This window comes from Electrona antarctica (genome assembly GCF_951216825.1).
Source record: "Electrona antarctica genome assembly, chromosome: 8".
Lineage (NCBI taxonomy): Eukaryota > Metazoa > Chordata > Actinopteri > Myctophiformes > Myctophidae > Electrona > Electrona antarctica.
In genome coordinates, this window is record NC_136789.1 from 25103139 (window position 1) to 25130091 (window position 26953).

The window sequence follows — 26953 nt, forward strand, 5'->3', positions numbered from 1 at the left end:
CTAAGCTATAAACTAAGCTATAAACTATAAACTAAGCTATAAACTAAGCTATAAACTATGAACTAAGCTATAAACTATAAACTAAGCTATAAACTAAGCTATAAAAGATCTGCTATTTCTTTTAAATAGTGAAAATGTTGCGCAAATATTTGAATATATATTATTTCAGAACGTTTGTAACTCAAATCTTTGCTTCTGGGGGGGTCTCTGGAACAACATATTTCCAGATGGGGGTCGGTGGCCAATTACATATAATGTTTGGGTCCTTGCCATGAAAATGTTTGAGATTGACAGACATAGAAACATGGGTTTTTCTGAAAAACGGTTAGAAGGCATTTGTAGAATCGGCCTCAGGTCTAAAATGGGTTAAGGCATAAACCATTTTTTTCCTCTTCGTAATAGAAAGATTGCATGGGCAACCCTAAACACACAAACAGACTGCATGGGCAACCCTAAACACACCAACAGACTGCATGGGCAACCCTAAACACACCAACAGATTGCATGGGCAACCCTAAACACACCAACAGATTGCATGGGCAACCCTAAACACACCAACAGATTGCATGGGCAACCCTAAACACACAAACAGACTGCATGGGCAACCCTAAACACACCAACAGATTGTATGGTCAACCCTAAACACACACACAGATTGCATGGTCAACCCTAAACACACACACAGATTGCATGGGCAACCCTAAACACACAAACAGATTGCATGGGCAACCCTAAACACACAAACAGATTGCATGGGCAACCCTAAACACACAAACAGACTGCATGGGCAACCCTAAACACACCAACAGACTGCATGGGCAACCCTAAACACACCAACAGATTGCATGGGCAACCCTAAACACACCAACAGATTGCATGGGCAACCCTAAACACACCAACAGATTGCATGGGCAACCCTAAACACACAAACAGACTGCATGGGCAACCCTAAACACACCAACAGATTGTATGGTCAACCCTAAACACACACACAGATTGCATGGTCAACCCTAAACACACACACAGATTGCATGGGCAACCCTAAACACACAAACAGATTGCATGGGCAACCCTAAACACACAAACAGATTGCATGGGCAACCCTAAACACACAAACAGATTGCATGGGCAACCCTAAACACAAACAGATTGTATGGGCAACCCTAAACACACCAACAGATTGCATGGGCAACCCTAAACACACCAACAGATTGCATGGGAAACCCTAAACACACAAACAGATTGCATGGGCAACCCTAAACACACAAACAGATTGCATGGACAACCCTAAACACACAAACAGATTGCATGGGCAACCCTAAACACACAAACAGATTGCATGGGCAACCCTAAACACACAAACAGATTGCATGGGCAACCCTAAACACACAAACAGATTGCATGGGTTGGGCAACCCTAAACACACAAACAGATTGCATGGGCAACCCTAAACACACAAACAGATTGCATGGGCAACCCTAAACCCACAAACAGATTGCATGGGCAACCCTAAACACACAAACAGATTGCATGGGCAACCCTAAACACACAAACAGATTGCATGGGCAACCCTAAACACACAAACAGATTGCATGAGCAACCCTAAACACACAAACAGATTGCATGGGCAACCCTAAACACACAAACAAACTTCCACACATGGTGCATTTATATAAATGGTGCATTTATATACTGCCTTTATCCAAGGCGCTTTACAGAGATTGTGCATTACATTCACCCATTCACACACACATTCATACATCGATGGCAGCGGAAACCATGCAAGGCACCAACTAGCACATCGGGAGCAATTAGGGGTTCAGTGTCTTGCTCAAGGACACTTCGACAGTAACTCTGGGGGAGCCCGGGTTCGAACTGGCAACCTTACGGTTACCATCCAGGCACTCTACCCCTGAGCCACCGCCGCCACCGCACAGATGCACCCACGTGACGCAGACACAGACAAACACACGGTCCAACTTGCGGATGTTCACAAGGCATTGTGGAACGGGTTGTAATCATCGTATACACATTTTCACGTGGAGAAGTTTTAATAATAACTCAATAATTATCTACAGTTGACAAGATGGGCTAATGAGGATGATGATGATGCCAAAGAGGCTGATAATTACTCTCTGTGTTCTGGAGCTGGTCATAATTAAGAGGTTGGTAGACGCGGGGTGGCCTCTTGGAGATTGTGATTGGTTGTCGCTTCCTTGGGGTGATCCTGGGAGGAGGAATGGGCGGGGCGGCGCTGTCCTCTGGCCTTCCACTGAAGATCTTTAATCACACCAATGACACATATGAGAAGTGTAATTATATATAAAAAAAAACATCCTCACATGGAAATCTGAGCTCAGTTAAACCAATGAAACATCTTGGAGTATAAGTGTAGATTCAAAGTTTTCAATAGAGAAGTAATTTGGTTACTGGCAGTATGAGTTGGGTATACGACTAGGAATGTTTGCGATTATCAACTGCCAGAATGATCCAATGCGTACCAGAGTTAAGTCAGAATGCCCTTGTTTTAAGTTCACTTATTTTGAAGTAGGCTATTTATATTCTATTTAAACTAGATGAAGAAAGTCCCCACTCCGAACCCCACACACAGTGCCAGCGCTCCATGTTTACGCACACAGACAGAATATTCTGTACACTGCAGTGTATTTATTCTTATTCATTTCATTATTATTCATTTCCTTTATTTGATGCAGATTGCATTCACATCTGCAGTGAATCGAAGTCGGGTGCACTTGGAAGCGAAGCGAAACCCCCGTTTTGTGGTGAACTAGAATGTGATTGATGTGCAGCAGAATTGGAATGAGCCTTCACACCTGCCAAACGAAGCGCAGCAGGATTCGTTTTAATTTCAGTGAAGCATCCTGGTGTGAATGCCACCTTAATCTCTATTGTTTAATGACTTTTAAAGTATTTCGATATTGAATAGTACTGAATCACGAGGCCTTTGTCACATTTACCTTTCTGCTGTCCTCAATCAGAATCTCAACAACTATATTCTGAAACTTAATATCCAACATGGCTGCCACAGTTTCCTCCTTTGCTCTCATCAGGGTTGGTCCAAAAATCACTCCCATGTTGGACGGAGTCATGAAGTTCTCTTGGCTGTGGCTGCAAACACTGTTGAGAAATATCAAGTTGTATGAAATGTGACACGCAAATGCCAAAAAAACAAAATGTCCATTTACATAACTTCATAAACCACAAAATAAATATGAATAGAAAGCTTGAAACGAAATTGAAACCAAATCTGTGAACGGCTGGCTTACAGTCAATATTTCTTGCTTTCGGACACATAATATCTGATTTAAGAAGATGTATTTTAAATAGGGCCGGGACTTTAACGCGTTAATTGAGATTAATTAACTACAGAAAAATTATCGCGTTAAAAAAATGAACTAATTTGTTTCACCGTGGAACGTTGTCACTGGACAGTTTTCAGATGGACCGGCGCACCACCCAGTGCACTGAGTGAAGTGTCCGTGTCCTCTTCAGACAATAACACCACCAGACAGTTCACCAGACCGGGGGAAGCCGTAGCCCCTCTCGGGACCCTACGTTAAAGTTTTCTGACATTTGGATGACTTTACACGTAGGGTCCCTCTCCAGTTCGTAAGCCCACAATATGACGCAGCTGTACATAACCTCCGTTGCGGCCGTGCTGCGCTTTTTTGATGGGGGTTAGATGTTTCAAAAGAAGCATATAGGAGCTATAGGAGACAACGGAAACGTCAGAGAATTTTCCTTTGGCGCAGAAGCCGTTAAGTATTTTTTATCTTTGTGTGACCGTTTTGGCAGCTCTGAAATGCTCTCTTCCTTCCTTCCTTGACTTCCTTATTGACATCCCATTGTACCGCCTCCAGCGCCGACACTGGCTACAGTGGCGACAGAGCGATCAGAGGCAGGAACGTAGGGACGTGCAGGTAGCCAACCTGGCGCTGGGGGGGCTTGGTTATTTGCTGCACCAAGCCCCCCCCCCCCCCCCCCCCCCCAACCCTGTGGTATGCATTCCCCAAACTCTCAGAGACATGCCCCCACCATCCAAACCTTCAATATTGCTTTCCCCAGCTATTTAATTTATTTCATTCCTTAGTGTTTTTCTCCTAATAAAGTTGTTTTTGATTTATCATGTCCCCCTTGTAAAGCATGTTTGGGTACTCAGAAAAGCTCTATATAAATTATTAAATTTGAGATATCATTATTACCCCTATTATTACTACAAAAACAATGTTTTATTGCTTAAACTTATGTATTCACTATTCATTGATTCACTATAAAATGGCTTTCTCACTGTTCTCGGGTCAAATGATATGCGATTAAAATGCGATTAATCGAGATTAATTAATTACAAAGCCTCTGATTAATTAGATTACATTTTTTAATCGAGTCCCAGCTCTAATTTTAAATATTGTTAACCATATTTTTCCAGAGACGGAAAAATATGATTAACAATAAAATAATTGATTTGTAAAAAAGAATTCAAGGAAAACAAAGAGATAGAAGAGAAATATTTGACATGACCATAAAACATTAAAACAATCAAATATGTCTACAGTATATAGTGGATCAGTCTAGGATTCAGAGCCAGAACTTCAGAGCCACCTCAGATGAATGAAATCAAAAAGACTCTTATCTCCTACCTGACCAAGTGCTTAATCAGCATGTCTAGCATCTCCTGATTCTTCTCCGGTAATTTGTAGGTTAATGAGTGAATCTCACTTAGTCGATAGTCCAGATTATCTGACTCTTAGATACAAACAAAACACAAGATTATTTAACATAAGCAGTTTTCACTATAAAAGACCAATTGCCGTTGATCTACGCCGGCAATGGCGCTAAGCATAGTATCTATTAATTGCCGTAGATCTACGGCAATGGATACCATCACAATATTGGCAAGTATGCTGTATATACTGTATGTACAACATGTACAGTACATAATAGAGATGTAATGCACGTTTCGTAAACATGGTGCAGAATAAAGCAACTATGGCATAGGCCTACTGCAAATTAACTATGTCTTTGCTTAAAGGACCACTTCACCACTTTTCAACATCTCTTCATATAATTGGTCCTCACTAATGTTCATGATAAAACACGCCCAGGAGGGCTTTGGGCAGTCCGGACACCCGTCCACCAGTGACATCATCATTAGGCAGATTCTTTTTTAAAACAAGATTTGTTTTAAAATATATTTAGATTTTTATTATCGTGAGAACGATGGCTTCAACTTTTGCATTGCAACTTTTCAGGAAAAGAAAGCCTGCCGTTTCTATTAGCTTGGATTCACCATTGATGATGTCACTGGTGGACGGGTTTCTGAACTGCCCACAGCTTTCCTATGAGACACAGACTGAGTAGGAAAAAATTGTAGTATTTTATCATGAACATTAGTTAGGACCAATTATAGGAAGAGAAGTTGAAAAGTGGTGAAGTGGTCCTTTAAGTAAAATACTGCAAATAAGTAACATTAGTGACTTAGTCATTAAATCATGTTCAAAACATGGTTGTCAACGTCATGCATGCCAGACAGACCCATAATAAATCTTCTGCCTTTAATTGAAACTTGTCAGGAATCTAGTTATCCATTTTCGTAATAAAAAACACATGCCGTAAGATTAGTATTGAGTAAAAACAGAATGATATGGTAATTTTATATAACCATAGGAATCAGGATGTCCAATCACCATATTATATTGTGCACACCCACACAATATGATCGGAGAAAACAAACGAAAAACAAACAGTTATGTGGTAGGATGACAAAGAAAACCAAATCAATATGTATTGTGAATAACAGCAGTTGTAGCTAGTAGCCACCATCTGCTTAAAAAGATCCAGTGTCACAGGAAATATCTTGTGTACCAATGGGATGTAGTATTGTAGTTAATAGTTAATTCATTAAGTCATTAATTAAATATTTATGAAGCTCACAGACAGACTTAAACACGCTCAACCTGGCGCCCTTATTCTGGGCATGCCATTATAGAGATTTATATTCTATTCTATTTGTTTTTTATTTTTTTGTAATCCTCTGAATGTCAAACTCATTTTTGACCCCAAAATGTGTTTATATCCAAATGAGCACAGATGTTACAGAGACCCCTTTCACACCTGGCATCAAAATTCAAAATTCATTTTGGGAATCTATCATTTTGCCAGGTTAAGAGTTGTGTTACAGAGAGGCCTTTCACCACATTTAAAATGCATCGTGGCAATCTGTCATTTTGCCAGGTAGAGTTCATCTACCTGGCAAAACACTTCACATCAGTGTACAGCATCTGAACTGCCAATGAGGACAGATGGTCAAACAAAACACTAAAAAGATACAAGTTTAACATGGATTGTTGCTTCACTGACACCAATATATATACAATATATTAGCAGTTGACTACTGACTTGCTTAAAGCCAATTACACGTATACATGCTCATTTGCTATCTTCTTCATGCAATGTAAAAACACATTTACTTCATGATCAGATTCATAAGAATTCCCTAAAATGTGTGACTTACTTGCAGCTAGTATGAGGTCTCTGTGTAGACTGTATGTCATCAGCGGTTCAGAAAGGCTTCTGTAGACACACACACACGCGCACGCACGCACACGCACGCACACACACACACACGCAAAAACCACAGTAACTGTAATTCTGAATTCACATCATCAAACAGAAGAAAGAAAATGCAAAATAAAATAAAAGACCAGTGTTATGGATATACAAATACCGGTACATATACTGTACAAGCACATAAATAGTACTAATCAGAGTACACAGCCAATGGTGCAAAAAGACCACAAATTACTAAATTGATCGACTGCTAAAGAACAAATGTCTTTGTTCAGATCACACCATTTCTGAGAGGCACCAGCTTTGCCAGCTGAAGCGATTGATATAGCGTCTTTGCAAGTACTACTCACAGTGAGGGGCGTAATCTAAGCCTCCCTTGCCAAACAACTCCTTGCATTTTCTTTCCAAATAAAATGTTTTGATTTAAAACCATTACAGCAGGAGAGATCAAGGCCATGATTGAGGTTTCAACAGCTGTGGGGTCCAAGATTGTATTCCTTTGTCAGAGACGGCTGACATACGTACAGTGAATAAATCATGCAAGTTAAATTAAGGGGTTAGAATAAAGTATATTATTAATACATTAATAAAATATCAACGATTAGTCAGTGAGGTCCCAACTAAGAGTTATCTGCTAACAGAACCACTTCGGTTCAGACCCATGGGGCCCTGTGCAAAAAAACACCATTGTTAAGGATAATCTACGTCACTCAACGTTTTGTCAAAAGTGCTCCATGAAACTACAGGCCACACTTACTTCAAATTGTTGTAGTTGTAACATGACCATGTCCTCTCCTTTATCTTTATTCTAGGTTAGAGGGTAAATGATGGAACATGGTCTTGGATGCACAAGGCCATGTCACAGAGCTCTGGCTTTTATTTCCTAATAAAGTAGTTTTACCGTCCACCGCTGTGAGATGCACACAGCCTGTTTCACTACTACTAGCAGCAGATATGTCACACTATGGGCGTGATCAGGGGTTCTCAACCCGTGGGTCGAGACCCCTCGGGGGGTCGCCAAATTATTTTAGGGGGTCCCCAAATTATTTTCAAAAAATATTTTTTTTTAAATTTTATTTTCACGATTTTTCAAAAATAGCAGACCTACAAGCTCGTAGCGCGCCACTCGGTGGCGCGCTATGAGCTTGTAGATCTGCTATTTTTCAATAGCTAAATTATAACAATGCTTAAAACACCAAAAGGGGTTCCCGCCCAAAATGGTAACCATTGCAGCTGGTCTTTAACCCATTTAGGCCTGACCTCGAAATTTAAAAAGTTTCTTCTAAATCCTCCAGTTTTCTGAAATAAATATTTTCACGATTTTTCAAAAATAGCAGACCTACAAGCTCGTAGCGCGCCACTCGGTGGCGCGCTATGAGCTTGTAGATCTGATATTTTTCAATAGCTAAATTATAACATAATGTTTAAAACACCAAAAGGGGTTCCCGCCCAAAATAGGTTAAATGATGATGACGACGACAACAATGGCAACAATAGACAGGAGTGGTCTAATGTGGAGCAGACCACTTATATACTTATACGTGAGTCAGAGCTGACTCACGTAATAATAATATTAATAATAATAGAATATTCTGGACTAAAATTCAGAAATACTGGCAGGATATCCACTCTACCATGGAGACCATTTAAGTTAATTCTGTGTTTTAAGATAGACTTGTTCCTTTTGTTTTTATTGTTAGGAAATATCCCTGAAGAGTTTCTAATACATGATGAATATTTAATCAATCATCCTAGCAACAAGTAAGAAAGCGATCCCACGACGCTGGTACCAACAGGACCCACCACGAAAGAACATTGGATGGACATTACAGGGGAATTGTATGTCATGGAAAAACTAACAATCATACTTAGACTACAAGAGGATAAGTTTTATAAAAAGTGGGAAAAGTGGGATCTCTTCATCCAGCCTATTGACAATGTATGAGGAATTCAATGAATGTAACCTGTAATATGAAAAATGCAGCCTTTTTCCTTTTTTTGTTTTTCTTTGTATCTTGCTTTTCCCCCCCCCTTTTCTTTTTGTACTGTTGTTTTTTTTCCTTCCTGTTTGTTGTCTTTGTCTTTTTTTCTCTCAATATAAAAAAAAGAACACCAGTTACATGGAGGAATATATTATTTGGTAAAAAAGTTAAGTATGGGAAAATGTATGAATTAATTACGCGACAACTATAATTACCAGGTATAAAACAAAACTTGGGACACGGTACAAGAATAATATTCAGCCAGGGGCTCATTAGTATAGTAGAAGACTTTGAGATCAGGGATTATAAAGGACTTCGCGCGCGCACGCACGCACGCACGCACGCACGCACGCACGCACGCACGCACGCACGCACGCACGCACGCACGCACGCACGCACGCACGCACGCACGCACGCACGCACGCACGCACGCACGCACGCACGCACGCACGCACGCACGCACGCACGCACGCACGCACGCACGCACGCACGCACACACACACACACACACACACACACACACACACACACACACACACACACACACACACACACACACACACACACACACACACACACACACACACACACACACACACACACACACACACACACACACACACACACACACACACACACACACACACACACACACACACACACACACACACACACACACACACACACACACACAGCTGACTTGGGGACCCAACACAGCTCCTCCAAGGAAAACAAACAAATGAACGGAGCTGAACGTGAATCCTCCCCCCCCCCCCACCGCACACCCCTTTTTTTCCCCTCACTGTATATGTTTCTTTTCCCTTTTTACCTCCATTATGATGAATTCCTGTTCTGTTCTTTGTCTATATAGAAGTGTCTATTTGTACGTCTCTAAATGTTTTTGATGAATTGAACATGGTGGACCCTATTGGAAACAAGTGTAATGCTTAATTGGGTCGTCCACTCACAGTTAACAGCCTTTGTATTGAGTTTGTGCTTGAAATGTACAGTAATTCTGCAAACTGTTAATAAATATTTCAATCAATCAATCAATCAATCAAACACACGCACACACACCTTAGATAAAACTTCATGGCACTCGTGATGGTTTTAATGTCCCAGTCGTCGTCGTTCAAATCCACGTCTCCTGGACATGCTGGGTCTATGGGGAGATAGCGTGGGGAAGAAAACCAAACAAACTAAGAAATGCTGCACGCCATGTATGTCCAATCTCCTGCGAGCAGCATTGAAAACAAGTTCAGAGAAGAAAAATATCGTGCTTCTCTGGTCAAGGTCACTGGCCTTTTGTACAAAACCTTAAAATAATGCATAAATAATGTGGACATTAGGATCCCTTTAGCTTAATGAAATATATTCAGTGATTCAGGTAGATAACCATGGTGAAGGAAGGTTAAAAGACTTGTTGACAGAGTCATTTCCTTACCAAAGAAGGCATTTAAGAGCTTTTGCACTTGGATGTTGCTGCCAACTGTTCTGTACACTCCCTCTTGTGTGAGACCTAGAATGAAGGAAGGGGAAAAAAGAGGGAGTGTACTCAGGAGGAATACAAGGCAGTGGAAATCTACAACACGCTCCCACCTCAGTGCCTGCATAAACGCCAGTTTAGTTCTAGACAATATCCATGAATGCCTCATTACAGCTGCAATCTGGAACTTATTTTAATGAATAGAAACATTATTTTAACCGATCTCAATGGAATGTAGTCTGTTTTCATACAAAAGGAACGAGCACATCTGCAGTAGTTGGACGGGTGGTCTCCCTACTCTTCCATTGAGAAATTTAACCACCTACTAGTTTACAAAGTAGTACCGCATGAACCTCATAAGCGCAATATCTCCCCTGGCCAAGCAGGGATTGCCTATTCTATTGGATACACACATTTTGCCAGTGTTTGAATTCTGGGTCGGACAACAAAAGTTACAAATTGTAGCTTTAAGATGTCGCTTGAATAATTTATAAATTAACACCCCTTGAATGGCTTGGCACTATATAGTATGTGAATGTCTCGTCTAATAATCTAATAATAAATTCAAATTCAAATCACTGTAATTGCCAAAAAACCTTATGTATCATTAAAACTCTAATTCTAATTGAGAAACGTACTTTGATTTTGAGCATTTACATTCAACAGTTGGCAATAAAGCAGAGCTTTGCCCAGGAACTTCAACGTGCAACCTATAGCGCAGTTATGCCCCCTTGAGGGCAAAAGGCTAAACTGACAACTGTGTAAAAAGCTAAATGGTTTACCTTTGGTTTCAACAAAGTTCATGCACTTCCTCACAAACTTGAATCCAACTTCATTCAGCTCCACTATGAAAGTGAAAATGAAAGATCGTCAGCCGATTTTAATATGCCAGTTTTTAGATATATAGTTTATATTACACACACCAGTCTATTTATCAATATACACTGTACACATACATTGTACAACACATGTTACATCCATCAAAACAACACTTGAAAGGAAATGTGGCTTACTTTCAGCTTGCTTGTGAATTGGTGAATGATAAATCTGAAATGACAGCACAAGTAACGGATTGCTTAGGTTAATTAGTCACACACATGAATTAATTTATCCCATTCATATGAAAACCTAGTCTAGTTGTCATTTGTGAACATGCATAGTACTCTCCCAAGGCTGAAAAAGGCCAATGTCCTGGGGACCCGTTGATGCTGTTACCAACATACAGGTGGACCATTAAATAGGGGGCTACACAAAGCTATTATCACCAATGACTTCATGGATGGTATGAACCTGATGGAGTTGGATTCAGTTAAGTAAGGAACTTGTTTTCTTTCTTTTTTTTACTGGTTAATTTGTTCACCTTGGTGGCAAAACATGCTGGCAAACTATCCCATTACTTCAATCAGAGTAAATAGTGTTGAATGTGCACTTCTCTGCTTTATTTGTTCAAGCCAACAGTTTTCTTTAGTTCATGTAGGGTGACCAGATCCAAACTGTTCATTTGAGGGACAGAAGTATCGCTTGTGTGTGGGGCGAGTGGGACGAGACAGGGTCAGCAACTTATTACTTGAGTTGCTATTAAAAGCCTCGATGTCATATTCGACCAAACTCCTCTTGGGTCTGACATTAAGTTTTAAAATGCAAATTGTGGTCATGGGTGGTATGGCCGACTTGGTACTGTAATGGTCAAGATGTGCACGCAACAGTACGCACATAAACAAATATCAACGGATGCAGGATCCAAAAGAATAACCAAGAAAGGAAAGAGGCGATCCGCACAACGTTTTAAAAGCCCCACAAAACATTTTATTGACAACAGAGTGGAAAACTCTGCTCTGTTGTCAATACATTTTTTTGGGGAGCTTTTAGATGTGTGCAGATCTCCTCTTTCCTTTCCAACTTGGTACTGTAGCCGAGGGGATATTTCTCATGCTATTTTAACAGGCTTAAAAACACATGTTGCAGGAAAAGAGACAATGAGCGAACTTTACAACAGAAAGCCAACTATGAGGCCGAGGGGACTAACTATGAGGACATTTGAACACTGCTGCCTGCCTGCCAGCCACAATGTGAGACAGGGTCTCAATTTGTGGAATTTGTGAAAAGTCTTGGGACTGAGGGACTGTCCCACACAAAAGGGGGACATCTGGTTACCCTAGTTTCATGTGAGAAGATAGTGACTGAAGTTGATAGTGGATCTGGAGGTGACAATTAAATTCAGAGTAACACATCTTGTTTTTGGCAAACACCATATGGGCTCATGCATATTTATTACAATTGTTGTCCCAAGTGTTGCCTTTCACATGCTTTAATTTTCTCGCTACTTGCCTAAAGTCTCACTATATTTTCTATCAAAATAAGACCAAAGCGAGGTAACCATGTCATTTAGGGATGCAAATTATCGATTAATTGATTGATAGTTGATAACCTTATCGATTGATTAATCGGTTAATTGATAAGCAGCGTTTTTTAGGACCAAAAGAAAAGTTCTTGTCTGAAACCGAAAATGAGCACAGAAACATAATTGCTTTGATGTATATAACATTAACGAGCGTCAACAAGCATCAGCTAGACACAGACACACACGCCTCCCCTCTGCAGTGCTTTATGGAATATGATTAAGGATTACTGTCATTATGGTAAGCTCACATCTCATATCACACACAACCACCCACCCACACACAGACACTTTCTCTAGCCCCCCCAAAAAATAAAAAAATAAAAAATAATTTAATTGTATAATTTCCTAACGGCAATTGACTGATTTTCTATTCATTGTTAAAACCCCTAATATAATTACCACAATGACACCTCTGACTGATACAAATAACTCCTGGGATCTGTGCATTCATCTCACTGACATAACTCCTGGAGATCTGTGCGTTCATCTCACTGACATAACTGAAATAACTCCTGGAGATCTGTGCATTCATCTCACTGACCTAACTGAAATAACTCCTGGGATCTGTGCATTCATCTCACTGACATAACTAACTCCTGGGATCTGTGCATTCATCTCACTGACATAACTAACTCCTGGGATCTGTGCATTCATCTCACTGACATAACTAACTCCTGGGATCTGTGCATTCATCTCACTGACATAACTAACTCCTGGGATCTGTGCATTCATCTCACTGACATAACTAACTCCTGGGATCTGTGCATTCATCTCACTGACATAACTAACTCCTGGGATCTGTGCATTCATCTCACCGACATAACTAACTCCTGGGATCTGTGCATTCATCTCACTGACATAACTAACTCCTGGGATCTGTGCATTCATCTCACTGACATAACTAACTCCTGGGATCTGTGCATTCATCTCACTGAAATAACTCCTGGGATCTGTGCATTCATCTCACTGACATAACTGAACTAACTCCTGGGATCTGTGCATTCATCTCACTGATATAACTGAAATAACTCCTGCCTGAATGACAGACAGGCTGACAGCTCAGCATATCTCTTTGCAGAACAAACCTGCAGAGTCTGCATTGTGGGCTCTGCTTCAGAATGTGTTGAAAAGAAGTGTCATTATTTTTTTTTGCTGAGATATATCAATGAGGAACTGAAAACTGCACCCTTTTCATTTTCCACATCCGCTGGCAAGATAATGATGATATCCAAGCAGCAGCCACACTGAAGCAGCATCCATGGCTGAACTAACAGCACACAGTGAAATACCTGAGTGTTCATTTAACTCAGTGGTTCCATTTGTAAGCTCTCTGAGTTACAAACGGATACATTGAATTGATTAAAACTGAGGATTTTACTGTGCATGTATTCTACTCAGTGATGGCATCACTTTCTTCTCTTTCATTTTGCACGTATTAAAAGAAATCTGAGGCTTGATATACGAGTCAGTCAAGAAACACAAAGAAAGGGTTGATGGGAAGTCTTGACTACCACTTAAAAATTATACATCTGAATGGCATACATATGATATAGCGCAGATTGTTGTTGTAGATAGATAGACCTTCAATGTTTTTAGATCTTTGAGGTAGGGCATTAAGCAACTAGTCGACTAGTTTACTAGTCTACTAATTTAGTCGACTAGTTTACTAGTCGACTAGTAAATCCACTAGTCGACCTTGCTGGTACTAGTTGACTAGTTGATAAGAAAAAATAAATAAATAATAAAATAAAAAAATTCCCCCGATTGTGTAGGCCTCAAGATCAGGTAGATTATAGTTATAGTCACCATGTACACAGTTTTTATTTAAAAAAAAAAAAGTTAATTTTTTTAATTTATTTTATTTTTTACATAATAGGTAGTTAAACAACTAGTCGACTAGTAAACTAGGCAACTAGTCAACTAGTAAAAATGACTAGAAGTGAATGCCCTACTTTGAGGTATACTGTACTCAATACTGTATATACATGATTAGATGGATGCACTCAGTTATTTTCTGTAGGTCAGAACTTGTGAGGCTTCGTTACATTTGGTCAGCAAGAGAAGCCCTTTCTGCTTGCTATACTACATGGCAAGGCTCATTATTTAGCTTTTTTAAAAGGATATATGCTGCCTAAATTCACCTTTTCAGATAGATAAATTAGATAGATAAATGGGTGAAAATATCTCCATACTAGCTTCCTGATAAATGAAATGAAAATAATTGAACTCACAGGCTCTCTTCCATCCATTACTTCCATCCACAACTTCCTGTTCCCCTCCGAAAGAGCCTGGAATGTGACGGGTGTGTTTCTATGGCGATAGTGTCAGAAAGGGAACATAACACTATTATTAACAGTGTTATGACAACACCTAATGTGACAACACTATTATTAACAGTGTTATGACAACACCTAATGTGACAAGAAGCAATCATTCAGCAACAATTTGTTAATTCCAGAAGGTTCATATACAGTATATAGCTTTTCCTAAATCAAAATGAAGCACTTTTCAATTGTTTTACGGTGTGTGTGTGTTTGTGTGTGTGTGTTGACATCTGAGACTAGTCTGACAAGCTTACTGGTTTTATAAGTTAATCAGAAGACTAATGTTATGTGGTGTTATGTTCATAATAAATACTTTCAAGCACATAATGCATAATTCACACACACTTCTTACACCTTCAGGAAAATTTAAGCATTTCACAGAATACAAATAATAAACCGAATATGACGACATGTCAGCCTATGGCAGATGTGTCTTTTAAGCAGTCTGTAATAAATGGCCTGTTCATTGCGTTCCCCCCCCCAACCCCCAACCCCCTAGCCTGAAATCACTGACTTTGCCATCTGCCGTAGCCTGTTGCCAAGGCATTGTTTGGGCTGGAATCCAGTTTGCCCTAACATTGTGTCCTTGTAGGCCACCTGTTCACCTCACACGTTTATCCCACAAGGCTAAATGTTACCTCATTTCACGGGTTGCTGCTGTTTTATTTCATGTGCTAACCTCTCATTAGTCTCAACGTCAAAGCAGAAGCGCTTGTCTATGGATTCAGTCTTCCGGCGGATGCAGGATTTAAGAGTCAGCTCCGTCGTACCCTGGAGGACGAGAAATCAAACAGATTGGAAATTTGTATTTAGAGAGAGACAGAGACACAGCGTGTGCTGTGCGTGTGTGAGAGAGATAAAGAGAGTGAGAGAGAGAGAATAAAAAAATAAAGCTTCTTCTTTAACACAACACAGTCCTGAGAATCATATACATAGGGTAAAAAGTATAAATAGGGTATTCCAAGGTTGCAAGTGGGCCACATAATACAAAGCAGAATGATTTATTTTCATGTACCTGTTTTGCTGTAGGTTTCTGTTCACAGGGCACCATGACCAACAGTCTGCTGTCCTTGTGATACTTGCAGTAGTACTTGACCCAAGTCATGCCCAAAGCCCCTTTTGAGAAAGACAAAAGAACGGTCACGTCAGAGCATGTCAGAGTAAGAGAGAAACTCGGCCTTATAGAAAAAGGCCGATGCACACCTCAAAAGGCTGGTGACGGGTGCGTAGGGCAATAGAGTATATAATGAAAAGGGTATCTTTAAAAGACAAAGAAGAGGTCCTGCACACTGTCAGACACTTGCCAAACAAATGTTGCTCTTTATTAGGTCGACGTTTCGGTCGCTTAGACCTTCATCAGGACATTTGTTTGGCAAGTGTCTGACAGTGTGCGGGACCTCTTCTTTGACTTCCAAAGATACCCGTTTCAGAGAAAGGCCTCACTCACACGGTCGCAACAGATTGCTGTATGCTTGTTGTATACAAAGGGTGTGACACAGCTTGCCCCAATGCATTTGCAATGGGAGTCACATGGTCTGACACAACATTTGTGTTGTATGAGGGGGAGGGGCGCAGTCGAAACACAGCCGAAAGCCATACAACAGCTTGTAGTCCAAAATGTGGACTACAAACCATGTGACTTCCATTGGAAATGCATTGGGGCGGCCATGACACTCACAACATTCATACAACAAGCATGCATCAATGTTTTAAAGGTCTGAGTGAGGCCTAAGGGTGCACTCACACGGTTAATGCAATTCTCTGTGCTCGTTGGATCAATGCTGTGTTGTGTTATGGCCGCCCAATGCATTTCCAATGGAGGTCACATGGTTTGACACAACATAGGGGGAGGGGTCTGTTGTATGGCTTTCAGCTGTGTTTCGACTGCGCCCCTCCCCCTCATACAACACAATGTTGTGTCAAACCATGTGACCTCCATTGGAAATGCATTGGGCGGCCATGACACAACACAGCATTGATCCAACGAGCACAGAGAATTGCATTAACCGTGTGAGTGCACCCTAAGAGAGAACACAGTCAAAATGTGTGTGTATGTGCATGGCTGGTATACCTACACTTCTCCTGACAGTACAGGTAGCCCTCCATGATTCCATGGCTATGTATTTTACAAATCTCTGATGGATGCTTCATTCTCTTCATCAGCTCCTCCATCTCCTCCCGTGTGCTCTCATAGTGGTTCCTTGTCTGTACACGAAAGGCATTATCAGTGGTGGGAAAAGTAAAGTATAAATACTGCAATGTAGATGTACTCCGTTACAAGTAGATGTCCCGTATTCAAGATGTACTCAAGTAAAAGTACAAAAGTGTCGGCATCAAAATGTACTTAAAAGTACTAAAAGTAAAAGTACTCAAATTGCAGAATGTCTCATTTCACAAGTTCAAAATGTGTACAAAATCTTTTGAAAATAGCTGTTCTACAAGCTCACAATGCATCGATGAGACACATTGTGAGCTTGTAGATCTGCTATTTTCAAATGGCCTCAAATGTATAGGGTTGAAGTGGTTTTCTAATCTAAATTAAAATCTCCAATGTAACTAGTAACTTATGTTTTCAAATAATTGTAGTGGAGTAAAAGTAAAAAAAGAAATGGCTCCAAGATGTAGTGGAGTAGAAGTAAAAATATTGGAAATACTCAAGTAAAGTACAAATACCTCAAAATGTTACTTAAGTACAGTATTGAGTAAATGTACTTAAGTTACTTTCCACCACTAGCCATTATAGATATATACATATTGCATTGTATATTCATGGGTTCTGGTTCAGCTATATAAACATTGACTTTTTGGTGTTTGGTAAATTTTCTCTAGTCCAAAGTAATTGAAATGTTACCTCTGTCAATGTTGGCTGAACATCATTGTGTGGTAAAGAAGTCACGGATTATTGAATTTCTAAGAGATTTGGGTGTTTTAAGCCTCTGCAAGTTTATTTTCATTTCATACTAAAATGAAAAGATTCCAAAGGCTTCCTCTGCAATAGAAACACTGTTGTATGCTTTGGAAAACGGTCATCATTCATGTCAATCAAGTATGTGGGTCATGGCTCATGGTCATAGACCACCGGTATGATCCTTTAAACCAGAGGTTCCCAACCACTGGTACTGGTACCACTGGTGCTACTTAACCCATTTTGACCTGAGATCAGATTCTAAAAATGTCTTCTACATCCTGACAGTTTTCTTCGATTTTTCAAAAATAGCAGACCTACAAGCTCGTAGCGCGCCACTCGGTGGCGCGCTATGAGCTTGTAGATCTGCTATTTTTCAATAGCTACATTATAACATAATGTTTAAAACACCAAAAGGGGTTCCCGCCCAAAATGGGTTAAGCCCCCCTCTGGTGGTACACAGATGAGTCGCCCCAAAAAAAGGAGGAAAAAAGACAAAAGTGGAATGAAATATTTATATTACTACAGGTAGTTCTTCTGAACAAGCAAATAGGCTATATCCAGCCGTTCTGAAATGAGCATAACAGCACACCTAGCCGTTAATAGAAGATCTGAGAACGGATTAATCACATTAGAAATATCATCAGTTGTGCTGATTAGTGATTAGACAGAATTTTGTCATTGGCCGCTTAGAAATGGAACAAAAAGGGCAGGTATACGCTCCTGTATTTTAACATCAATTATTATGGTGGTACTTGGAGAGCCAAATGTTTTCTGAGCTGGTACTTCAGTATAAAGAGGTTGGGAACCAATCCTTTAAACCTCAGTGTACATCACTTCACTTACATTTTGCAAGCTGAGCTGCAGTTCCTGTTTGTAGGGCATGAAGTCTTGAGTCATCTCCACTGTCAGGTTGTTGAGTGTAAAAATGCTGTGAAGAAATGCCAGGACCTGTCCAACGAAAGCATAGATTGGGGAGTGTCAAAATCACCAATATAAATCATTCTCGAAGTGACGGTGGCACTTGGTGCATGGTTGGTCACACATGTGCTTCATACACGTCAGAACCCATCATCAGCTTCCCTGTTCACTTCCATTCTAAAAGGAGCAAAGGGATGGCGCAAAGGGATGGCGCGTTGAAGCATGTGAAGTCCAACAACAATTGGTGAACATTGACTGGGCATCAATAGGGAAGAAGCGACATGGCCATAAAACCGTCTCGACCCTTTGGTGTGGTTTGGGCCATTGAATTCCATGCGTTGAATCACTAGGGACGACGCGCGTCAACGTGCAACAGGACATATCACACCGCAGGGACAACGCTAAAACCATCTCGACCCTTTGGTGTGATTAGGACTTAACAGTTTGCCAGCCTTGCTATAAAAAGGCACGATTTGATCAGATTCCAGAAAATTCACTATACACTTTGTTTGATATGGCTGATGTTTTTAGTGATTGTGTTTTTACGGCTGAAACCTCGCAGAATGTGGGTCCATACGTCGTAGGCTACTGTACGTCACAGATGACTGACGTCACAGGGTGGCCACTTTGGAGCCACGCCGGCCGTACCCAGGTGGATCCCAAGATCCACATGATTCTATTTTTAATTATTTGTTTGATTTGATTCCAGCCATCACTCTGTACAATGCGTGGGACCATGTAAGCAAGAGGAAGTGTGGGAGATGATGGACAGCACTCACAGGCTCAACCGCGTCAAACTTCTTCCTGTCCTGCACCTGATGGATCTGATACACATACTCCACCGACGACTCATAGAAGTTCATTCTCTCTTTGTCTAGAAGTTCATCCGCCTAAAGTTGAGACAGAGGGTTTACGAAAACAGAAACAAGAAAACAGGTTTTCCACTTAACATAATACTGCATATTGTTGATGGTAAATTGATGGTAAATCTTTGTACAGTTCAGCTAATAACCTCTTGGAGCTGACTCTCTTTCTTCTTGGCGGAGAGATTCAGGTTTTTATCTACCTGGGAGTAATATTTTTCACTCTCTTTCTCAAACTTCTTCCTTCGCTCCTAAAGGAAAGATAAACAGTCATGATTAACATTAAGATCACAGACTTATTCATGAATAAAGGACGGGTGCCCTTGGATACACAAGACACATACAACCATACAGTATACTGTAGGCTGTGGTTATTAATCTCTCAAGCCAGATAATTTCCAAATGCTACAGTCTGTAACTATGCCTCGCAAAAGTGATCATTTCCATACATGAAAATGTATTTTATCATATATGTAATTAATAGATATTGTAAAATGTCTTTAAATGTTTGTTTTTTCTCCATTTCTGCAGCCAGTTAGATAGGCTTCAATCAGTTTGATTTACAGTAGTAGTTATTTGCAGATTTATAAATGCAAGACAAATGTATTTTCTTCGCATTTTCAACACTTTTGTTGCACACTGTTAGGAGGAAGCATTTGGAAATTGTGTGTGAGCCAACATTGTCTGTCTCGAGAGGCTATGTGGTTATTAACAAAACTAGACGGGTCCTGAAGAAACTGTGTGCTCCATTATAAGGCAAGAAAACTATGGATAAGGATAAGCAAAAAGAAAGAAGGGTGCTGGAATGTAGAGATTTACCTTGAATATTTTGAAATTGTATACATTTTGATACATTAAACTAAAGGAAACAGTCCATATCAACCACAGGACAGCCCACAATAATCAACACCAGCACCGTGGGCCATGAAACCTTCACCTCCTCAAACATTGGTTATTGTCATTATTGGTTCTAAATATTGGTTTCTAACTTTCTATATATTGTCACAGTGAATTACTCCAGCCCATTAGTGGAAGTATCTGATTCTTCTGTGACTGCGGAGAGCAAATTGAGCAACAAATTGAGCCCCCATGTACCTCGCAAAAATGCGGGCAAAATTCATGAGAGTTTGTGTACCACTTTAGACACTCTTCAGTCTCATCTAGCCAGGGCTCAGGCTACTAGAATTTCCGTTTCAAATAAACACACACAATGCAAGACTGGAGTTGAAGAATGGCACTGATTTACATAGACCTCTGTGGATTGGTACTTTTAAAACACCACTTTATTCAACGCACACACTGTTGGCTGGCATGCATTTGCTTCGACCAAGAGTAAGCAGCCGCAGCCTTGGGCACGGGTGCCACCATTGGCACAGGAGAGGGTAATCACTGGAACTCTGGCATAAGTGTGAGAGAGAGGATTTTTCTTTCTTTTTTTCCCCATTAAAAATGTAGTGGAGTCCCCTCGAATCTGTATTCAAATGACCTCCTTCACATCCCACTCACTCAGACTATGCCTTTTAGTTTTGTGTACACCTTGGATCACATGCCATCTCACAATGATTGTGATCACCTGCTGCAGTTCTGGCTCAGAGAACAAAGAAGGCAAAGAAAGCTCAAATAGCTGTCTACTCTGGGCATACCAGCCTAATGTAAAAAACTAAAAATATGGTTTTGTTTATGTTCATATCTTTAAAATGTTGTTGGCTGAACATCCAGTGTTAAGTGTCACTTGGAGACTAAACATGAGTTTTTTTTCAAATATCAAGCAAAACGTGTATATGTTTCTGTGTTGTTTACAATTTACAATTTACAATACAATTTAGGCATTTAGCAGACGATTTACATTAAGCAAGAACAAAAAGCATGGGAATACATCACATATGTAAAATGCATTTATCGCGAAACATGCGTAAGCTAAGAACGTGACTAGAACATATCTATATAATGACACTATACATATAAACTATAACTAGAACATATCTATATAATGACACTATACATATAAACTATACATATATGCTATACTATGCTGTACATATATACTATGAAGTGCTATGACTACATACAATGCACTTATTGTGCTGTCTACATGACATGCTATAAGTCTGTTTCAAATGCTATATAAGTCTAAGAAGTGCTGTCTAAGGGGGGTTGTTTGCGTTCGTTTCCGACGTTCTGTTCGTGTTTCAATGACTATGTTTTGTTGTGGCTTTCCTGCTGTCCAAGTGCCCATGCAGTTAGCTCATAACACATGTGCAGCTAAAAATAAACGTTTCCAGGTGGCTTAGGGTCTGCTCCAAAATTGTTGTTCCAAAATCATTATAGGAGCATGTTGAGACTGGCCAGCAAGCTTTCACTTCCCTCAGAAAGGTACTTTAGGCTCCCCAATGCAAAACATAAATACACCTATAAACTCATGGGTTCCGCATTTGATTAAGCTGCTGAATCAGCAAGATTCATGAGTCCATGTGCAATAACTAAGTGCAATAAGACAAGTATGTTTTGTGTACTGTATTGTATTTGATCTCATCTCACATAGTGAAGGCTGTCATGTCTTGGCCTATATACGGTGTAAGGTTGTCATTAAGAGAAGTGGTGTTATACAATTCTTTGGGGAGGTCTGGGTAGAGCTGTCACAGAAGTACAAAGGTAATTGTGAAACTCCACACCTTGTGTTTGTGAACACAACAATGAATCCACAACAATGAATCCACTGCTATCCATTTTTTATATTGAAGAGTAAACTTACAACAAAAATCAACTCACTTTTGTTACTGAAATCTGTTCTTTGCGGAACTTCTCCAGGGGCTTAATGAGCAGATCAAAGGAATTCTGAACCTGAAATGGAAAAGTATACGACAGTAGTTTGCATGACAAAATGGATAAGGAAACCTCACCAGCAAAGTAAACACAACACCATTAATAAATATAAAGATGAAATAAAACCTGAAAACAAGGAAGAAAAGACACCAGTAGATGTCACTGTTTATCACCAGAACTTCATCTGGCCCACGGTTGGCTGCTAGAGATTATTGAGCTATACATCAGTTTGGACTTATCTATAATTATAGGCAATCATACAATCAATTTGTCTAATTTTTAACCACTTTCAACCTGGCATCCCTATTTTGGGCATATCATTATAGTGTAATATTTTTTGAAGGTTTATAAAAAATACAATACAATACAATAGTGGCCACAAACTCAGACATAAATTAAATTAAAGTTTTTCAAATATATTATAAACGAATTTGAAAAACATGATCCAAACGTCGTAATCGGTGGGCTAGTATTCTCCAAAATCGGGATCGGCATCAGACCCGACAATGTGGCATAGGTTGGGCTCTACTGTTGTATAATCATGTCAATAGCCAGCTATAGCTGGAAAACCCAGTCTAACAGGAATTACTTGTCATGCACAATATATAAATATAAAAAGTCATGATATGTTTTCTAAACCTAATTTAGTCCTGAATGATGAAGCATCATGGAGTTATTTGTATATGGGTATGAGAGAGTACTGCGCCTCTTTCCTTGATGATCTTATGTTACATTTAAGGGTGCACCTCTTGTTGCTGGCACACAGTTTTCTTTTATGTGAATAATAAGGAAGGGGAATTACTTTAGCGATTGTCTGTTTGGCCGTTTGAGTTTGGAAGAGGCACTAGAGTGTGACATGTCAATATCCTTGTATTGTTGTATCATGAGAACAAAACACATGGTCAAAGAGGATGTCGCGTGAACGAAGAGGATGTTGATAACCCACCAGCATCATCCTGTCATGCTCAATTTCCTGGAGCAGACCAGCAAACTCTTGAAAAGACTCAGCTAAAGGCAAAGAAACAATAGTTTATTATATACAGTAACAGTACATTGCAATGCATTACATTAAACAAATAAAATATATGAAATAAACATGCAAATACCATTAGACCTGGATAGTTACACTGTACAAACAGAACATAATATTAAGAGACCACACATTGCCTTGTCTTGTCTTACGTTTGTGTTTTTGTTTCAAAACTTGATTCAGGTTATGTGGTTTGTAACTGTCATCACTTCCCTGTTAGCATAGGACTATACAATTGCTTTTATGCTACCACAATATTTTGCATATAGTGGTCACGACATTTATATGTACATGTTATCTCTTTGGTATGTTCCATATGGGTGTGTCACATATACTGTCATATTATTTGATTTACTGTATACCCTGAAATCTTGAATAAACAAAACTGTGAAAAATAAATAAAAATAAGACCACACATACTAATGAATGACTGAATGATCATTATGAATTCCTCAAATTCTGTATTACGATGGAAATAGCTCTGAAAATTAACACTGAAGGAATGATACATTGTCTACGTCAGTGGTTTCCAAAGTGGGAAACGATCCAAACGTACGGATGCATCGCGATCCAGAATCCAGCTGAGGCTTGCGGGACATATCTGATAGTTACAAGTAATAACTTGTAACCCTACTGTAACATCACAACCTTGTGGATACTGTTTACATCAGCTTGTGTTGTGCAACGCCCTCGGGGTGTTTGCGTGTATGACGGATCCTCCTCCTTTTCAACATTTTGTGTTTAGGTACAATAACGCCACCAAATGAACCAGGGTTCAATCTGGTGGAAATGCACCCGGTTCGTGACCGGTTCGCAAAAAGCACCAAGGTTCGGAACCGCACTGGTTCTGAACAGACGTTTTTTTGGTGGAAAGGGGGTCTCAGAGATACAGAGTTAAACTAGAAAGGTCGCAATTTTAAAAAATTGCAAAGTGTGGTTGCCGCAGTGGCTTACATATGCCCCTCCCACTGATATTGCCAGCCAATTACAATGTCGCGTCACCCCTGCGATCATGCGTAAGTAATTCGGAGGGGATTTATCCCCCCAAAAATCTTTTTTCTGCAAGAAACGGTTACATTTTTCGCATTTGCGGTGCCCCCTATGGATGAAAATGTAATCGCTTTTGGATTTTGGTTGATTAAACCACCCGCGACATCTGATTCAAATTTGGGATGGATTGGACATTCCGTTCGTGATTTGTGGCATTTTTGTAAAATAGGCCCCTCCCGCTAAATTCGGACGACGATTAAGGCCGAACGATACGGACAAAAAAAATTCTAAAAATCTGGAAAAAAATTAAACGCGGTCGGATAGGTCCAGCGATCAATTGTACCGATTTCTGTGAGATTCTGACAAAATCTGTAGATTTAGAAAATAAAAGTGTGTATTGAAGAAAATTCAAAATGGCGAAAAATCTATCCTGACGCAAATGGGCGTGGCCTATATGGGGAGATGCGTCATGACCCAAGGAATCCAGGGCAAAAAAAAATTATTTTGATTTTACGACCTACGGTTCAAGAGTTATAAGCCAAAACGTAAAGTGGGCTGTTATAGTGCCACCATGAGGCCGACCGATATAATTATAAGTTAATTAATTTTAGTCAGTATTACGAATTATCCCTCCAAGTTTTGTAACTATAGCCTTTACGGTCTCCGAGGAAAAAATACTTGAACGTGATTTTTCGCATTTTCCCATTCATGTCAATGGGGACATTTAATGCACGAATAAATTAATATCAATTAAACTATACAACATTTCTCTTAGAAACGAGCAAGCACACCATTCCCGATTATTCCGGTCAATTTGAGATATGGCTCAAGTGCGTACAGTCAAAACTGTAGGAGGAGTAGTACTACAAAGTGTAGGGTTACTCTAGCGAAATAAAGTGTTACAATTACAATAGTCTGGTTGCCCTTTAGGGCAACCACACTAATTAACATTGATTTTACAATACAAATTGGGAGTCCCAGAGATAGAAATGCCATTAAATGGGGGTCAGTAGACTAATGCATGTCAAACTGTTGGTCTTTGAAATTAAACGGGTTGAGAATCACTGCTAGTCGTAAAAATCTTCTCTTATGGGCGGTCTCTGGCATATTCTTTTCTAATGGGGGGGTCCGCTTGCTAATGAGTCAATTTGGGGGTCCTTGACATGAAAAAGTTTGGGAACCACTGGTCTATGTCATCATCTTACCAATGTTAATCTCATCATCTGTTAGGGAGTCACCGATAAAGTCGAACTTGAATACCCCCAGTGTCTCCGAGAACTTCTGTACTGCCACAGAATAACCTGCAAAAAAGTAGTTTGTTTATGTCAAAGCTTCACTTTCACTACCAGTGGAGGAAGATTGTATTATTATACATTACATTATATCCCAGCTGATACAACCATTATCTGGCAGTAATAGACTATTACTGCTTAGATAATAGCGCCCCTCAAAAATGGCCACCATTACTAATAGTGGCCATTTTTGAGGGGCGCTAGCACCTCCTATATACAGCTTTTGTCCCCACACGTCTCATATTTGCCATTGACAATGAAAAAGGAGAAATTTATGTCATATGTAGACGAGCAAATCGGCTAACCAATCACATCAATTCAGTTACAGTTCATGAGATGATGTACTATATGATGATGTATAATGATAAGAGCGCCCCTCACTTCACACGGGTGTGATTTTATTTTATTTTATTCATCAGTATCTGCAATTATGCAGCTGGTGTGTCCTGGTTTTAACCACTTTCAATCTGGTGTCCCTATTTTGGGTTATGTTATTTATTATATAGGCAAACGAGATGATGTATGATGATAAGAAAGAGCGCCCCTCACTTCTCACATTACACGGGTGTGTTCAAATCGATAGTTTTTGTTTTGTTTTGTTTTTTACAAAATATTGGTCAACTCAAAACATCTGTTGTCAGACTCTCCTTTTGATAGTGTATGTGCCAGACAGTATATTTTCATGTTACAAACTTTAGTGGTGCTTACAGCAATTCTTGCACTTCCTGAATTCTAACTAACTAATCCAAACATATCAAAACATCACAGATATGGGCTAAGGTAGGTAATAATATCATGTGCTCTCTCAGTGCACTCAATCAGAGAGGAACAATGGTAACAAACAGGTCTGAGTGGATATGGGGAACTAAACACAACCACAAATGTTGTGCAATGCAATATTGAACTTGCACATTGATGCATTATTTGCATGCATCATTGCATGCATTGTTTTCGGTTAGTATAAATGTAGATAATTTGTTCTTTGAATAGACTCCCCAACAAACTTTTCTGTCCAGGGCAAAGGCTATCATGGAGTGGACCGTCTCCACTTTGCAGAAAGACTATACCTATGTTTGTTTGTTTTCAAGATAAAAAGCTTGGCATTAAGTGTTTTAAGATTAATTTAATCTTGGTGGTCCATACAAAACAAACACTGTTCCACTCGTTGGTGTGACAAAGACCTGTACAGTATTGACATTTGACATGCCATCATCAATGATATTGGTCAAAAATGTCAACAGAAACAACCAAGTCAGACAGGTGCAGTTGACTGGACACAATCTAACTTTTGAAGTAGAAGCATACTTAGTGCAATGTCAGTAAGAACTGTAACAAAGCAGTCAAGTTA

General features: G+C 39.8%; 1 protein-coding gene across 3 annotated transcripts in view; it reads right to left on the minus strand.

Annotated features, from left to right (window-relative positions):
• The window catches only part of ophn1 (oligophrenin 1), a 42863-nt gene that overhangs the window by 14845 nt on the left and 1065 nt on the right, over positions 1-26953 (minus strand). For all 3 annotated transcript variants that reach the window (XR_013790667.1, XR_013790668.1, XM_079508295.1), the window contains exons 2-19: positions 25519-25614; positions 23240-23301; positions 22240-22311; positions 19620-19721; positions 19387-19497; positions 18533-18637; positions 16857-16986; positions 15797-15897; positions 15461-15552; positions 14689-14767; positions 11070-11103; positions 10839-10901; positions 10015-10089; positions 9648-9732; positions 6533-6591; positions 4659-4764; positions 2979-3138; positions 2133-2280 (exon numbers count right to left, since the gene is read on the minus strand). Coding sequence is in view for 1 of the 3 variants with exons in the window: in XM_079508295.1 (XP_079364421.1) it covers positions 2133-2280; positions 2979-3138; positions 4659-4764; positions 6533-6591; positions 9648-9732; positions 10015-10089; positions 10839-10901; positions 11070-11103; positions 14689-14767; positions 15461-15552; positions 15797-15897; positions 16857-16986; positions 18533-18637; positions 19387-19497; positions 19620-19721; positions 22240-22311; positions 23240-23301; positions 25519-25614 (1680 nt within the window). In the remaining 2 variants the exon portion in view is untranslated. The remainder of the gene's footprint in view (positions 1-2132; positions 2281-2978; positions 3139-4658; positions 4765-6532; positions 6592-9647; positions 9733-10014; positions 10090-10838; positions 10902-11069; positions 11104-14688; positions 14768-15460; positions 15553-15796; positions 15898-16856; positions 16987-18532; positions 18638-19386; positions 19498-19619; positions 19722-22239; positions 22312-23239; positions 23302-25518; positions 25615-26953) is intronic.